Below are 17805 nucleotides of genomic sequence, written 5' to 3'. Positions count from 1 at the left end.
GAAGCCCATCTGTCATTTAATAGAATCCTGTCAAGCCTGGCCCAAACACGCGCATTCCTTGCTCAATTGTTACACCATGTAAATCTGTTACCAAAATAGCCTACATTTAGGAGGTCGGAGTTATGAATCGCTTTAGAGAAATCAGCCATGCTTGTTCTGTCTGGATCTCAGGTCCCCAGTCTTTCCTCTATCGCAGCAAATGCATTGAAACTGCCTCCGACTACTCATGGCCCTTGAAAGCTCCTGCTAAGAGTGGCCATCTCACTCCATAGGGATCTTCTTTGAACTTTGCAGCAACGAGCATACATAATGGAGAGGAAAATCGGGTCGCTGAGGAGCTGCAAAGACAAACTCAGCGATAACATTTGGTTAGAAGAGGCAATAATTGAAACATTTAGCTAATTGTGATAAAACATCCAGATTTTTCCCCCTGATTCGCCGTTTGAGATTGAGGAATGGAAGCCAATTTTTAAGCTTATGGCAACCCTTCTTTCCTCCCTCAACATTGGTTCTAAAATCGCAACTAAACATGGATTGAACTTCCTAACCAGATTTTTTAATGATTTCATTATGGGCGCGTTACCCACCCCACGAGCATTCCAAATGTGGGCATTATCCATCCGTCACACAACCATAATTCACTACCCTCTGCTTCAATCTACGAAGCCTGCTGTACCATTCCCCTTCTGCCTGTTTTTCAGAGGTATCTCTGTTTAAAGCTTTTCTGCCTTTCTTAGTTGTAGATCGCTGAACAGGAAAATCTGATGAAGGACCATTGGCTGCTTGATCTGGTAGAGCTACCATCTCCTTAGTACTCAGGGTGGCTTGCGGACTCGTGCTCTAAGTGTCCTGAGCGAAATACGGAGAGAGATCCATTGTGATTTGGCCCAAACTATCTTTCACATTAGGGTCCGGACCCTTACTCTTCCATCTGGACCTCTTCCTCACTTCCATGGAGTCAGCGAGCTCTTTGGTCATCAACCTTACATTAGGGTCATGCTGAGGATTGAGGGGCGAGCATCCTACTGATCTTGCTCGCGTTTTCCTAGGAAAATGCTTGGGATTGGTACGAATGCAGCCCTCTCTCAGAGGGGAGGGATGGGGAGAGATATTTGGGTTTGCAGGTATTGGCCTGTGGACTGCTAAGATATCTGGGTTAATCACATTAACCTCATAAGGAGAGGCTTGCTCTGGATTTTTGGGGTTGGAGTGTTCAACATGGGGTAAGGATTCCAAGAGAGGAGGATGGCGAGTAGCAGACTATTTGACAAGAGGCTGCTCTATTATGGGTGGGTGAGTAGCTGTTAACTCGGAAGAGGTACATTCGCTATCTGAATGGGGTAGATCTTGGGGTCCAACGTATGGGATGTATTCTAGAAGGAGGATGGGCCTGGGAAGTTCCTCCTGGGATGAAGTGGATGATGGGGGCTCAGGAACCTCTACAACGTGGGCATTGGGATTGGTTTGTAAGGGTTGGAGATTGAGAGGGGAGGTATGATATGTAGACTCACCTATGTTCGGTTGAGGAATAGCGGAGGAGGACAGATTAATGAGGGGAGGGTTATCAGATGGGAAGGATGGGCTACCCAGGCAATAATAGACTGGGAGGTTCTTAGGGGGTTATTCACAAACAATTGGCATGATGGACGGACTAGGGACTTTGGTTCTATGAAAGGCTTGCATGACCCATTCTTTGGTTGACTCAGGGAATTTAGTCACAAGCTGGGAAGGAACACTGTGACGACCCATGATCCTTCGATCTTCTAGCACTCCAATAATGGGGTAGGCTTTGCCATTAACCATTAGATTTTTGATTTTGTGAATGTTCATTTCTGTGGAGAGCTTTATCCGAACTCGAGCAAACGCTTGGAAGATGCCCAGAATAGCAATGCTATCTATCTCCTCCACCTCCCCAAAGCTTGTGGCTAATTTTTCAATCGCAGCTAGGAACTAAGTGTGGGGTGGAATGCCAAATAATCGGATCCATACACCTTGGTTGAGGGCAGCAGACCCCAGCGACCAAGTTGCAACTTTCGATAGTCCCATTCTTCTTTGGATGAGGAGATCCACAATGAAAGTGGACATCTCCTTTTTAGATTGGAATTTAATGAGAAACTGGTTAGGGGCGGTTCTGGTGAAATCCACCTACAACTCTGCGAGGGACAACATGCGGAAATTATCAATGAGTTGAAGGATTGAAACAGACTCGTTCAATGCAGTTGCGATTAGGACAGAGGATAAGGCTTTTTTCAATCTGTCTACTTCTCTACTATCAGTTTCTACAGTGAAAGGGTCGCGCCTCGCTGTATCTGCTGCTGGGATTTTGCTTGGGCCATGGGAAACCCCCTTACCTGAGGGTTACTGTTGTTTTGCTATCTCCAAATAGGATCTGTCCCTGTGAATATTGACATGTCTTTTCAGGATGGGTTTTGGCTTTGCAATGGATGTACCCTTTTGGCTCTTCGCCCTAGCAATGCAAACAACTCTACCATCGATTCTTCTTCTGTGCAGGCACTGTATCGCGTTGAAGGCATCTTGTTCGTTAGAAAAACGGATGAATGCGAATCCCCAGGAGCAATTTAGGTCTCGATTCTAAGGTATGAAAAAAACTGCCAGTTTTCCATATCGCCCGAAGATTTGCAACAAATCCTCTTCTGTTGTGTCATAGGTAAGGTTTGCCGCAAATATGGAGAATGGGGAGGACGAGCCTCGAGATCTCCTGGGAGGAACCCTCTCCCACGGACGCTCCCACTCCTCCATGATTTTTTTTTAAAAAAAAGGAGTTTAACATGCCTTAAATAACCCTAAACTAAGTGGTGACCTCGGTTAGGCTGAGGTGTTTTTTTCTTCCTTGTTATTTCTGCTGGTTCCTTTTACAGAGCTTGTGGCTACATGATAGGTGGGTCCTTTATCCTTTTTGTTGGGTCCCACCAGAAAAGCTGTTCATCCTCGTGATTAATGAAAATTTTGTGGCATGCATCCACTTTCTTTTTATAAAAAAAAACCCTAAACTAATAATAAAATCATAAAGAAGGGATTCCTAATTAAATAGGAAACTAATGCCAAAAAACATGTAATTTCCACTGTTTATCAACCAAAAAGTGTCTAGAAATTTAAATCATAAATTTTGTGATTTTCTACCTATCGACTCGATCTGTCGACCTATCAAACTAGATTTCAACCTATTAACAAGATCTGTTAATTTTTCTAAACTGGCAGAAATCGGCCTGCAAGCAATCTAGAACAATATTTTAACCCGTCAAATGGTATTTCGACATGTCTAAACTGACAAAAATCAACTAGCAAATAATTTAGAATTTTTGGCAGAATTTCGACTTGTCAACCACAAAGGTTGACCAATCGAACTAAGATGAAATTTTGTCAATTTCTCATTGGGCTTCTTCTGGTCTATGTGCATTACAAATGTGCTTGATCCTCATCCTACATCACTATGCTTTTATTGTCTTGACTCATTTAAAAAAAATAATGACATTAATAATCACCTGCGGTTAAAATCATCAAATATGAAATTATTAGTTACCAAGTTCCTGTAAACAAGGAGCACAGTGTTAGTATCATCGACAATGTGGAAGGAGAAGTGCTCTCATTATGTGCATTTGAAAATGTATGTCCTAATCAAGATTGTTGATCTAGTGGGCCATCATGTGAATGAGTCATGCACTAAAATTATAGTAATTGGATAGCTCTGACTATCTGACAGCTCAACATTTTTCATTTTTCCTACCAAGTACCTTTTGAATGATCATCCCTTTTGAGACCACAATCCACTCACTTTATCTTTTTGGGGGGCCCACCAAATCATTAGTCTTGATTGGTGTACACACATTCCAAATGTACCCTGGAGATTTTTTCGAATATTTTGGACATCAAAATTTTAAAACCATGTTTATATTATGACAACAAAAAAATACTTCCATCCTAGCCCTGGAAATGTTACGCAGTCAGCATTTAAGTGTAAAACATGGTTTAACAAGTACAAAAAATGGTGGTTAAAGGAGGGAGGTTTGTGCTTCCTCAGACATACAAGTTTAAGTCTTCTTCTGAAACCCAAGATGGAAAGCTTCCTGATAAATTATTGTATGATAAATCTCTGTAAATTAAAAAAATATATATATCAAAGATTATGTAAGATAGCATTTATTAGATAAACAGGCAGTAAGTTATATGATTGTGATCATTAAAATGCCTATCTTTGCCATACAAAACACATTATCCCTATTGTTGAAGAACAATGGAAATTTAACTACCATAATGCCTATCTTTATACAGAAAGCTAGTTTGATTTTGATTGCAAAAAGTTTGTGATGACATGGGACCTACTATGACATGCACTAAAACAAAATAAATCCTGTTCGTGGGATCTCGTACCCATAAGGCCACAGGTATGATGATGTGGAGCCATGGGCCATGAATTGGCAGTAGCCTGTTGATGTTCAAAATTCAAATGGGTTCCTCTATGAAAACATGGTGCTTGACTGTGACAAAATGAACCAATGAAATCTAAGGTTGCATGTCAATGGAAAATTGAGTTCAATTCAATTTATTAGTTAAATAGAAAGGAAATAACCAAATTGTAGTAACCTTCAAATTCATAGCATTGGAGAGAAGCAAATGTTGTATATTTTATTTTTAGTGTTTCCTAACTATCATTTTTCCCAAATTCCTTTCCCATGCTCTTCTCCAGTAACACAATAAGGCCTCGATTGTTGAGAGAAATGTTGGAAATATCGATTTTTTTTATAAAAAAAGTAAAATTATTTCCTTTGTTTCATCAGGCTGAATCACGTAAAAAATTACATTATCCTTAAAGCGTGATTCACCTCCTTATCAATAACTGATGGGTTTTAGGCGAATTACTTCTAGGATAAGACAAGCATATCTAGATCCTGCATGCAACAATCACGAAGGGTCCACTTAGGAACTATTCAATGCAGCTGATCTTCTGGTAGACTCAAGCAGTGGATGTATTTGTAGTATTCTTAGAAAGAGATGTTTTCCATGAGATCTGATGGATGAGGAGAGATCTGTTGGAGTTGATTAAATTTTGGACCGGATTGGTCCAACTTATATAGGCACTAGGGTAGTGGACTGTTGCTAGGTGGCCATCAATGGTTCAAAACATTTGAAAATTGTTTTTGACCGTTGATCATTAATTTGGGCCATTTTAGATTGTTGGATAGAAAGATCTGACCATTGGATCATCAAGACCCATCCATTTTCGGGCCATTGTGACTTTAAAAGCCGTTAGTCCTTCTTAAAACAGCTGACTATTTGGGATTAATAATTCGACCATTTTATGTAGCCTATAAAACCCAGGCCCATATCAGACCACTCACACCCAGGCTCATATTAGACCACTCACATTACATTGCGTAGGTACGAAGTGCAAAGTGCGCCAACTAGCGCTTCTATAATGACACTGTCCATGCCCGAGCACGCACGCATGTGTGCGTGCATTCTAGTGCTATACATTAGAACACGCAACTCGAGTATCTCAACCTCCAAGACTCTAAGTAAGAATGCTTCACACACCTCCACATATAAACCTCAAATATGTTTTCTCATTTCTAATGTGGGACTAAAGAAAAATCTTACCTTTTCATTTGAAAATTTTCAACATCGTTTTAGCGGCAAAAAGAAAATTCTGAATTTGTGTTTTTTTCGAAACCAAAATTTCAACAATCCCCCATTTAGTTTTAGAAAAAAATTGAAAAAAAAATTTGTCAGAGATAAAGATATAACTATTATGAATAAAGGAAGATATCTCAAGATTTGAATTTTTCTTTAGTGTAAGTATTTTAAAGTTTTGCCAAAATTCCTGGTTGCCACATAATTAAACCAGTTATTCCATAATGACATAACTGAAAATACTACACACATAATAGTTTATACATTATGTGAATTCCTTTACATTACTCGCTTAGCACTTTTAATGGCCATATACTTATCTCGTTTCATGAATGATCTCAAGATAACTCTAACTCTCATGAGAAGCGACACCACTTCCATGTTCACATAGGTGAAATCCTTCTAGTGTTTCCGTTACTTAACACACTTGTCCTATTTGACTGGATTTCATTAAGAGTTCCAACACTTAGCCCTCTCGATGTAATAATCAACACTTTTCATCTTGGATGAGGTTACATTTTAGATTTAGTGCCGAAAATTTCCACATATCAGTGATTTGTTACTACCCATTGAACCCAATTTTTAGAAATTTTCTAACTTTGGATTGGGTTTCTATCACTGGTGGAACTTTGATTGAAGAGTTTCAACCCCATCCCTCTAGATATTGTCCGTATTGCCTCTCTTGTTAGAGGTTTAGTAAAGGGATCAGGCAAATTATTACTTCTTTTTCTTAAAGAAAGGGTGTATATATTCCATGAGAAAAACTATACAACTCATTCGAGTCGGGAGCTAGGTGGACAAAAAAGGCTCAGGCCACGGCCTATTGTAAAAAGGAGAAACAACAAAAGCCAACTATCTACCGAGGCCGGGATCGGAAAGAGGGGTCGTGCGGATGGCACCAAGACTCACCTTGTCTAGGAAGATGAGGCCTCTAATCTTGGATGGGAGATTAGCATATGTGCCGAGTCGAGAAGGATTGTTGGGTGTCAGAACCCAAATGGGCCATCCCATCCGTAGGGGCATTTCCTTCTCTGAGGACATGGCAGATCGTACAAGACCCGGCTGCCCTCAGCCTGATAATCCTCAAAATCCAATCTTCCCAATGCCAGCTGGACTCCATGAATTTGTTGAGGAGACCCACACAATCCTAGAATTCGATTCAACCTCAATCATGTTGAACCCAAACTCAAAGCACAACATGAGGCCATTATAGACTACCTTGAGCTCAACTTTAGTGTTTGAACTAATGCCATAGCCCACAACGAAGGCGAAGTCGAACTCCCTGTTGTCACATCTGCAAATGCCCCCTCCACCCGACTTCCTTGGGTTACCCAAGGTCGAGCCGTTAATGTTAAGCTTGACAAACCCGCTACTTGGCCTAGCCTATTTTACTAACGTAGGAGCCAAATTATTACTTGAGATCATAAATGAGATCTCAATGATTCCATCTTGAATCAATTGCCTAACATAATCATGTCTCGAACTTATGTATCTAGACTTCCCATTATATGTATCATTGTAGGCTCTCGCTAATGTGACTTCACTATTGCAATGAAGTGAAACAGCTAGTATAGACTTCGCATAGAATGTGATTTTTATCAGAAGATCCGTCAACAACTTAGCCTCTTTTCCAGTTGTAGCCAATACTATGAGCTCAGATTCCATTGTTAAGTGTGTCATGCAAGTTTGTTTCTTAGATCCCAAAGATACAGGAGCACCTCTTAAGGTGAATATTCACCCTATAGTGGACTTGTTGTCACCTGCACTCCATATCCAACTTACGTAGGTATATCCTTTCAACACAGCTGAAAATTCTTAATAAAATAGCCCTAGTTCTTTGGTTTATTTTAGATAACTAAGAAGTCTACTTATATCTTTCCAGTGTTCTACAGTTGGATTACTAGTAAACCTACTTAGTTTACTCATAGCATATGTTATATCCAATTTTGTGCATTGAATAGTATACATAAGACTGCCTATAACACTAGTATACTCCAGTTGTGTAACTACTCTTTCATTGTTTTCCTTCAATTTGATGCTCAAATTAAACAGGGTTTTTGCCTCTTTGATTTTCAAGTGATTAAACTTATTCAATATCTTCTCAATATAATGAGACTGGTACAATGCATAACCCCCACTATGTTTTTTAATTTTGATACCTAATATAGTATCCACTTGTCCAAGATCCTTTATTTTGAAAATGTAGAAGAGAAACGTCTTTGTTTCAGTTACACCTTCCATTGTGTTGTTATTAACATATCATCCACATATGAATATATGATTACAATATAATTATTACAAACTTTTGAGTATATACATTTATCAACAATGTTATGTGCAAAACCATCAGACAATACTTTAGAATTAAACTTATCATGCCACTGTTTTAGTGCTTATTTTAATCCATACAAAGACTTAACAAGTCTACACACTTTTCTATCATTTCCTAGTGGAACAAACCCTTCCAGTTGATCAGTGTATATCTCTATTCGGGAATATTATCTTCAAGTCCATTTGATGGATATGAAGATGATGTATGGATGTTATAAAGAATAAAATCCTAATCAACGTTATTCTAACCATTGGTGAATATGTGAAAAAATTATCAATTTATTCTTTCTATCGGAAACCCTTAGTAACTAATCTTGTCTTAAAGGTTTCTATTGTGTACCAGAATATAGCCACACCGCCTACACCCGAGCCCGAGCGTGCGTGCACCTGTGTGCGTTCCAGTGCTACGCACTAGAACACGTAACCCAAGCATCTCAACCTCCAAGACTCCAAGTAAGAATACTACACATACCTCCATAATAAACCTCAAAACATGTTTTCTCATTTCCGATGTATAGGACTAAAGCAAAACCACACTTTATCATTTGAAAATTTACAACATCATTTTGGCGGCAAAACAAAAATTTTGAATTTGTGGTTTTTTTTAAAAAAACCAAAATTTTAACATCGAATTGAAGTTATAATGTAATTTCAATGTGGGGCCAAAAACTAGTTCTTCGCCATATATACTATAGAAAGTAAGGGGTGTTTGGATGGTATAAAACCAAGAGGTGGATGTGGAAAAGTAAACTAGAATCCTCATAAAATGGAAAACAATGGATTCCAATTTCCCTTCATTTGTATGATTGGGATTGTAGTTTTACATGGATTCCATGTATGATCACCTCGAACAGTGACATTATGAAGATTTAAGGCTTATTTGGATACCATCCCATAGGTAACCTTTTTTTTTTTTTTTTTTTTTTTTTAAGTAGTAAAAAGGTTGCTTTGTAAAGTTAAATTAACTTGATAAGTACATTATTAAAAGTAATTTTTTTCTTCTTTTTCAAAAGTAACTTAAACACATCAAAATTGCTCAACTTCATTGGTACAAAGAAATTACTTTTTAACTTTTTGCTTTTTCTCTCCTTCTTTTTCGTTTCTTTGCATAATGGATAATCCACATCAAAGGTGGTCTTGCATGTTAGATGACTCATAATAAAGTGGGCTCCACATGATGGGCAGTGGACATTGAAGTTGAGGCCCATATGATGGACAATTAACATTGAAGGTAGACCCATATAATGGATGATCCACATCAAGGTGGGCCTCACATAATGGGCACTCTACAACCCTAATGATGAATGGTCCACATTAAAGGTAAGCCTCATATGATGGATGACTCACATTAAAGGTGGGCCCCACATGATGGACAATCCACATCAAAAGTGGATTTCATAAGATGGGCAATGGACATTGAAGGTGGGCCCCACATGACAGATTACCCACATCAAGGTGAGGCACACATAATGGACAGTCGACATCAAAAGACGCCCCTTAATGATAATGGCCCACACCCAAGGTGCTCGCATGATGCATCATGACCAACAATGAAGGTGGGTCCACATAAGGGACGATCCACATCAAAAGTGGGCTCCATATGATGGGCGATGGATATTAAAGGTAGACCTCACATGATGGATGACCATGAGGAACAATCCACAAAGAAGTTCATCCCCTAATGATGAATAGGCCACATCTAAGGTGGGACCCTCATGATGGATGGCCCACATCCAATGTCTAACATGATGGATTGTCCATGACCAAGGTGGGGCCTGCATGGGCCTCTGTAAGTGCTATATTGTAAAGCACACCTTTGTTTGTCAAATTTCTCTTAGACAAAACAGCTTATAAAGTGGTTCGTCTAATGTGGATCAAGATGGAAAGTTCAAGTCCTCACTTCAAGTCAAACAAGTTTAACATCTACTAAAGTATGAGACTCTAATGAAGTTCAAGTCGAGAAGTGGATCAAGAAGTTTAAGCTTCACATTCTACTAAAAAATCAAGAAGTTCAAGCTTCACGTTCTACTAAGAGATCAAGGTCTACAAGTTCTAGTGAAGAATCAAGTAGAAGAACAAGTTCTTTGAAGTTCAAACTTCAATGTTCAGACTTTTTAGGTATAACAGACCCTACAAAGACCTTATACTTAGGTTCTTTTAAGAGACAAACTTATATGGATTTTTATACTTTTGTTAGGCTAAAGTTCGGCTAGTCTAAGCTTAGGTTTGACTAGACTAAGCTATGGCTCAACCAGTATAAGAAATCTTTAACCAGTCCAAGTTTAAATTATGAAAAATGGATTTTTCTATTGCTTCCTCGACCAGTCTAGCAGACTACTCGACCAGTCGAAGAGGGGCCTTTGACCAGTCGAGGGGTGCTCGAATCGAATTCCAGCAACTAAATTTTGACACCCTCGACTAGTCGAAGCCCCTGCTCGACCAGTCAAACAGGGCCCTCGACTAGTTGAGCAGGGCTTTCAACCAGTCGAAGAACTCTTTTAACCGATCGTACTCAAAATTAAAAAATTGTTAAACCTTAGATGAGTCGAAGGAGATCTTAGACGAGTCAAAGCAACAACTTTTCAGCCTATAAATAGAGGCCTTCTCTCAATCCGAAATTACCAATCCAAGCTAGTAAAAGCTTTCACTAAGAAAGAGAGAGAGAGAGAGAGAGAGAGAGAGAGAGAGAGAGAGAGAGAGAGAGAGAGAGAGAGGTCCCCATTTTATTCAAGTTATTGTATGGTATTTTTAATATTTCTTAAATAGCTTTTTGTTTCAATTCTTAGATATCTTCTTTTATTAATCTTATTTTATAAAGAGAGTAGATACTCTTCTTTGAGATCTTGAGGAATTCAAACAAGTAGTCTCTGGTTTGAATCGATTTAAAATCAATCTAGAACTTAGAACCCTTGTTTATGTGACTGGACATTGAATAATCTACTTTAAGAGAAGCGGTTCTACAGGCTACATCTAGAGATACGTCTTCAAGGTGAAGATAAGTATATTTTATCTTTTGTATTTTGGTTTTATTGAAATAGTTAGAAAATCTCAGTGAGGGGTTTTTGTTTGTGATAGCCTTTTAAAATCACAACTGTATTAGGTTTTAAGGTGACCTTATGAAAACCTTATTTATAGTGAAAACCAATATCACGTGGATGATAATTATTGGGAGTGGAATAAGTGTGGCTATTTAAGAACAGTTGTTGTACACACTGAACTACTATAATTCATGATGTTGTGGTGAATGTTTACTTTTTGCATATTTGAAAAATGGTTATAATTTTATTTATGCAAAAGTGGTGAATGTTTGTAATAGATAACTTTATTGTTTCTTGCTTGGTTTGAGACTTTGGTCTGCCTAAACTTTGTTTTGGGTGTAGGTTGTCCTAGAAACTAGTTTGAATTAATTTTTCAATACTAGTGTGATTGAGTTTCCTGATTTATATATTATTTCAGCAATTTAATTTTTATTTGGCATAGTCCTATTCAACCCCCATCTAGGACTATTAAGCTCCCCCTTTTCAAGTGGTATCAGAGCTAAGTTGCTCTTTTTTATTAGGATTAATTTTCTTGAGTTAAAATATCTAGAGCTTTTATTATATCAAATTTTGATAGCTTGTCTATTATCAGGCCACTACCTTTTGATGGCTCTAACTATGCATACTGGAAAGCCAGAATGAGAATTTTTCTAAAATCCTTAGATGAAAGCATGTGGCAAGCCACTATAACCAAATGGAAATCACCTATGTCTGAAGTATTAGGCAGTGATAGAACTAAATCTATGAGAGAAACTGCATTCTTTTTATGGACTGCAGCTCAGCAAAGCGAAGGAAGTGCTAATGCTAAGGCCTTAAATGTCATAACTTGTGCTCAATCACATGATGAATTCAAGAGAATGATTTCATGTGACACAAATTTACAGGATATGGGCTCAAATGGAAACTAAGGTAGATCCATCTCTATCTGCTGTCCCATGGGACAAAGGTAGGAGACCAGAGGTAGATGAAGATTCATCTAAAGATCGGGTCAGCAACAGTCTCGAAGACAGTAACTACAACTCTATAGATAGCCTTGAGGATGTTTGTGAAAAAGCCCAACTCAGACATCAGACAGATGTTTGTGAAAATGCCATCCTAAACCGGTATTAAAAACCCCTCTCTCATCCTTCCGGCGGGAATGACGGAGTCCATCATATCCCTGGAATGGTCTTGATGGATTATTCTCCACTTATAGCCCTTAATGTGGAGCCAGGTGAGGGCACCCCATCCAGCAACGATCAACATCAGGTGGGAAATTAGTCTCCTCCAAGGTATGCCCAAGACTCTAGACGAAGTTCCTCTAAAGAACAATATCAGTTGTATGGAGTGCAGGGGCTGGTCCACTCCCCAGTTGCAGATCCCGCAGGAGCTCCATTGCAGAGCGAGCCCATCCCAGCTAATTGGAGGACCACCGTTGGGGAAGATAGGTGCAGAATTCTCTCCAATGAAGCTTCCCAGACCTGACAGATGCCCCCAGAGATTCCCCCTGCCAATGTAAAAAGTCAGGCTCTCGGTCAGGTGCGTCTTCTACCCAGTTTGCAAGTCGCAGACTTCACTTCCAGGGACTTCAATCAGATAGGAGGCTTGGGTAAGTGGAGCCTCTCTATTTCAGTTAGGGGTTCTCCTAGGAGCCCTGTGCAAGATAGGGACTCTAAAAGGATTCCTGAATCTAGGAACTCCCTCACCCCCAGCCCTAACGTGCTTTTGTTGGTGAGTCCCTGCCTCTCAAAGGGCTCACAGATAGTTATGTATCTATATACAGGCAATTGGATCTCTCAGTGGATCTCTCCCCTTATAAGATGACCCAAAGTGATGGGGGCCACAAATTTGGTAGAGGAATAAAAGGCAGTGGGATACTCCCATTTCCATCAGGGAGTCTGGTAGAACAGGGGCCTGTTCTGGAAACCACAGGGGAGGAAAATCCTGCAGGCACTTTTGGATCGCCCTACTCATAGAATCTTGTTAAAGCTAGGAATCCTCTTCGGTCCCTTGGGGAAGGGGAGCATGGAGCTAGTTCAACAGGAACAGTTATGGTCCCATTTGTAGCAGAAGACTGGAAATAGAGACTCGTTAGGCTGAAAAGGAGGGCGGTGTCTAATGGTAATGTGTCTGATGGATAGTCTCCTCATCTGGAATGCTCAGGGTTTGGCCAACGTGGCCACGATTCGTTCGACACTCAGGCTGATCAAGGCCTATAACCCCTCGATTGTTGCTATCCTAGAGCCAATGGCTAGGGATAGTAGGAGAGTGGGGTTAGGCCTAAAACTCGCTTTCATTCCTCCTTCTCTAATGATGGAGTTAGGGGTAAAATCTGGATTTATTATAAGGAGGCCCTGTTTGTCTCGGTTATAGAATCCTCTAACCAAACAATTTCCCTAGATGTGGGCTCTCAGGATTAGTCGACTAAGTGCAGGCTGACAACTATCTATGCTAAATGCTCCAGATTTTCCAGAAGATCCCTCTGGGAGAACTTGGAATCTTTGACTTCCTCCACGATTGGCCCTTGGGCTGTGGGAGGGGATTTCAATGTAATGGTGGATGCTTCTGAGAGGTTGGGCTATAGGAGCCAAGATGTGAAAAGCGTCGCAGAATTCAGAGATGCTATCGATAAAGCAGGCCTTCTTGATGCAGGTTTTAGGGGGGAACCGATTCACCTGGTGTACCAACCAAGCAGGTAGGACTAGAGTTTGGGCCAGGCTTAACAGGGTCCTTTGGAACACGGATTGTATCAATAAATTCTTGGGTTTCCAAGTCAAACATCTCCCGAGAATAAATTCAGATCACGCTCCTCTCCACATGGTCTTCCCCAGCCCAGCCTCCCTAATGCCAAGACCCTTCAGGTTTCAAAGGATGTGGATCTCGACGAGTCCTTCCATCTTCTCATATCAGAGGCATGGTCCTCAGACCTGTCAAACCAACCCATAATAAATCTGATGCTCAAAATCAAAAAGGTCAAACAACGGTTGAGGATTTGGAACAAGGAAAATTTTAGAAACGTCTCCAACAACCTTAGGGAGGCCGTGCAATCTCTGACTCATCTGGAGTCCTGCGCCCAATCTCCCTCCTTAAAAATCAGTTCAGAGGACCTTGCAGCTGCCAAGTTGAAAGTAGCCAAGATGGAGCTAGCAGATTGAAGAGATTTTCTTGAAGCAAAAATCCCGCAACAACTGGCTTGCGGAAGGAGATAGAAACACGAAATTCTTCCATCTCTTGGCCACGAAAAAATTCAGAAAATCAGGGATTCAGGAGATACGGCTTGAGTCGGGCGAATCCACTTCGGACCTGGGGTGTATCAAAGTTAAAGCTATCTCCTTCCTAAAAGGGTTGTTGGCCCCGGACTCTTTAGCCATGCTGGTTTCACCCACTGACGTGCTGTTGGAGGTCATCCCTCCTCTTATATCGGATGCTTATAACATTTCCCTCAAACAATTCCCTCCATAGAGGAGGTCAAAAAATCAATCCTCTCTCTCTCTAATGAGGGTGCTCCCGGACCTGACGGGATGTCAGTCGCGTTCTATGCAGGATGCTAGGACGTTATTGGGAAGGATGTGCACAAAGCTCTACTCTAATTCTTCTAGGGGAGCATTCTTCCAAGAGCATTCACCTCAACGTTAGTCTGCCTAATTCCAAAATCGTAGGGCGCTAAATCCTTTACTGAATATAGGCTAATTAGCCTCTGTAATGTGGTCCACAAGATTTTTGTCAACGTCATAGCGATCCGGCTGGCTTCTCTGCTCCCCAAGCTAATTTCTGTAGAGCAGGGGGGCTTTTGTGAGGGGTCGGTCCATTGCAGAAAACATAACGTTGGGACAAGAGCTGTTCAGAGACATCGGCCGAAAGGTTTGTGGGGGGAATTTGGTGGTGAAGTTGGATATGGAGAAGGCTTATGATAGGGTGGATTGGCTTTTTTTGAAATAAGTCCTTCTCAAGTTTGGTTTCGACTTCGCTTGGGTGGATATGGTGGAAGGGTGCTGAAATAACAACTAGTTCTCTGTTCTTATAAATGGGGAGAGCTATGGTTTCTTCAAGTCCAATAGGGGTTTGAGACAGGGAGACCCCCTCTCCCCCAGTCTCTTCATTCTAGCAGCAGAAACGTTCAACAAGGGACTGTTTAGGTTGGTTTCCAGTGGTCTCCGTCAAGCGTTCAAGCTGAAATAAGGGTATATGCAAATCTCCCATCTACTATATGAGGACAACACAGTTTTGTTCCTCAATGGGTCCAGGCACTCCATTGAAGCGATGACATCTTTCATCTCCAACTACCAGGTCACTTCAGGCTAGAAAGTTAACCTCAGGAAGAGCTCCTTTTTTTGCTCCCCCAAGCTATCCGCGGCTAGAATCAGAAGTATCGAACGTTCCCTAGGGATTGGTAAATCGGTTGGGATCTTCTCTTACCTGGGGGTCCTGCTAGTGAACAGGAGGATCAAGTGTAGTCTGTTTTTTCCGTTGGTGGAAAGGTGGTAGCTAAAATTCATGGATGGAATGCCAGGGTCCTCTCTTGAGCTGTAGATTGGCCTTGATTTCCTTTGTTCTAAATGGTATCCTAGTCCATACACTGGCAGCCACGGTTGTCCCCAAAAAGGTTCTGAAAAATCTGGAATGCATTTTCGCCAAATTTTTCTAGGGTTGGTGCGTCAAGGTGAGGAAACTTCATTGGAAGAAATGGAATGCCATCACTTTGCCTAAGGAGGAGGATGGGTTGGGTAAGAAAATTGAAGGACCTCATGAAGCCGCTTCACATGGAAATGGCATGGGGAATCAGATTCGGGAAGGAAGGTAGCCTCTGGGAGAAGTTCATGCGCTCTAAGTACGAGCGTAATGGTGCAACAGTTAATTCCAATCCTCTTCTTGTTAATGCCTCTCCAATTTAGAGGGTTTTGGTAGGGCTGTTCCTCACCTTGGATAGCAATGTCCAATGGGAAGTGGGCTGTGGGAACTGTAATATGTGGCAGAGTAATTGGTTTGGGTTGGGGCCCCTGACCTCTCATGCTTCCCTAGATATCCCACATGATATGGCGGAGTTGAAAGTTTCAAATTTCATAGGGGAGGATGGGCCTAAGGCGGAGGCCCCTCCCGTCCTTCCAGGTTGGCTCAATGATCAAATTATTCTCAGAGGTATTTGCACCTTGGATGGCGAAGACTCCCCTTTTTGGTTAGACGATCCAGCAGGTATATTCTCCGTTAAATAAGCTTGGGAAGTGGGGAGAGAGGCATCCCAGAATATTTTCTGGGTGAAGAAGATATGGTGTAAGACCCGTATCTTAGTCCGTACCGTTCCGTTAGCTTCCGCGGTCCTTCCGGTCAAATTTTGACAACCTTCGCACTGTATCCGCCGATTGAGCGCGATCCTAAACTAGGTCCCGCATACCGAAGTCAGTTCGAACCGAAACTTGTATCATAGCGACCGCGTCGTCGCAGCGGTTCCAACACCATGACTTGCGCACCAAATCGATACCCAGGCTAAGAGATGTGGGCCTACGTTCATTCCAAAGAAAACACCGCACGTTACGAATTTTGAGAAAATCTCTACGAAATGTCCCATCAATCAATCAATCACTCATTCAAGTACAAGTCAAGTCACACCTTACCCAAGTACAACAACCCATCCCTCTTTCTCCACAAAGTCAACTCTCTCTCTCTCACTCTTCACCCATTCCTCTTTTCCCAAAATTTCAACCCAACCCATACCTCTCCTTACATCACCCATCACCCATCATACCTCACCCATCCATATCACTCCCATCATCTCACTCTCTCTCTCTCTCTCTCTCTCTCATTTTCTTAAATCTCTCAAGCAACTCAAGCTTCACACGTCCAACCCCTCTCTCCCAAACCACAAGTGTGGTCCACCTTCTCATCTTCCATCTACACCCTCTCATCTCTCATCCACACCATCAATATCCCATCAACCTCCATCAAAAGGCAAGCTAAGGAGCATTGGAGTCTAAGGGACTAAGAAGAAGGAAGATAAGGTGGGTGATCTTTGAGTTTTCACCATTGATTTCCTGATTTGGAGGCCCACTTGTTGGTAGGACCCATTTTGATGTATGTAATGTAATGAGGGGCCCATAGTGGCGGGGTCCCTCTATATTACCAGTTTTCTCTTTCTCTTTCTCTCTCGCTTTCTTTGGTGTGATGTCTTGTGGCCACCACGGTGCAAGACAATCTTGACCGTCCGATCGTGAGGCCCACCTTTCAACGAGTCCATCGGACGGCTGAGATGAAGGAAAAACACAAATATCAGCTTAATGTAAATCAAGTGGGCCACGTTCACGTGGGACCCACCTTGATGTGTGGGACACGAGCATGTGGACCCACCACAATGATGTGTATTAGGCCGTCCAGTGTCCAGAGACACTAGACACCTGGGTAACATGGAGTGCATACTAACATGGGTGTGTACTGACAAGCTAACAAAAAAAAATTAACTTTTAGGGTGGGCTGCCCCTGCAGGCCCCACCTTGATATATGAATCCAATCCACGCCGTCCATTCCATTCCCCATGTGTTTTTAGGCGTTGAGTAGAAATTTGAGGCTAATCCGATTCTCAGGCGGGCCATACCATGGGGAATAGTAGTATATACCATTAAAACACACCTTGAAGCTTCTATTCACCCAAAATAGGCTACATATTGGACTTATTTGGTCGGTCTTGGACCGTGGAATCCAATGGCTGGAGTGGATTCATCTAATGTGGGCCCCACATAGGAGATTTTGTAGGAAAATTAATTTAAAAAAAAAACAAACAAAGTTTAAGCAGCAGCGCCTGCTGCTACCACTGTCAGAG

At 41.3% G+C, this 17805-nt stretch overlaps 1 protein-coding gene across 1 annotated transcript in view; it reads right to left on the bottom strand.

Annotated features, from left to right (window-relative positions):
- The window catches only part of LOC131219938 (uncharacterized), a 237233-nt gene that overhangs the window by 127106 nt on the left and 92322 nt on the right, over positions 1–17805 (bottom strand). The window contains exons 23-24 of the mRNA XM_058214923.1: positions 4046–4111; positions 3504–3548 (exon numbers count right to left, since the gene is read on the bottom strand). Coding sequence (XP_058070906.1) covers positions 3504–3548; positions 4046–4111 — 111 coding nt within the window. The remainder of the gene's footprint in view (positions 1–3503; positions 3549–4045; positions 4112–17805) is intronic.

The sequence above is a fragment of the Magnolia sinica genome, chromosome 12 (assembly GCF_029962835.1).
Source record: "Magnolia sinica isolate HGM2019 chromosome 12, MsV1, whole genome shotgun sequence".
NCBI classification, from domain to species: domain Eukaryota; kingdom Viridiplantae; phylum Streptophyta; class Magnoliopsida; order Magnoliales; family Magnoliaceae; genus Magnolia; species Magnolia sinica.
The sequence above is the reverse complement of the archived record's forward strand: the minus strand, read 5'-3'. Positions and strand labels throughout refer to the sequence as shown.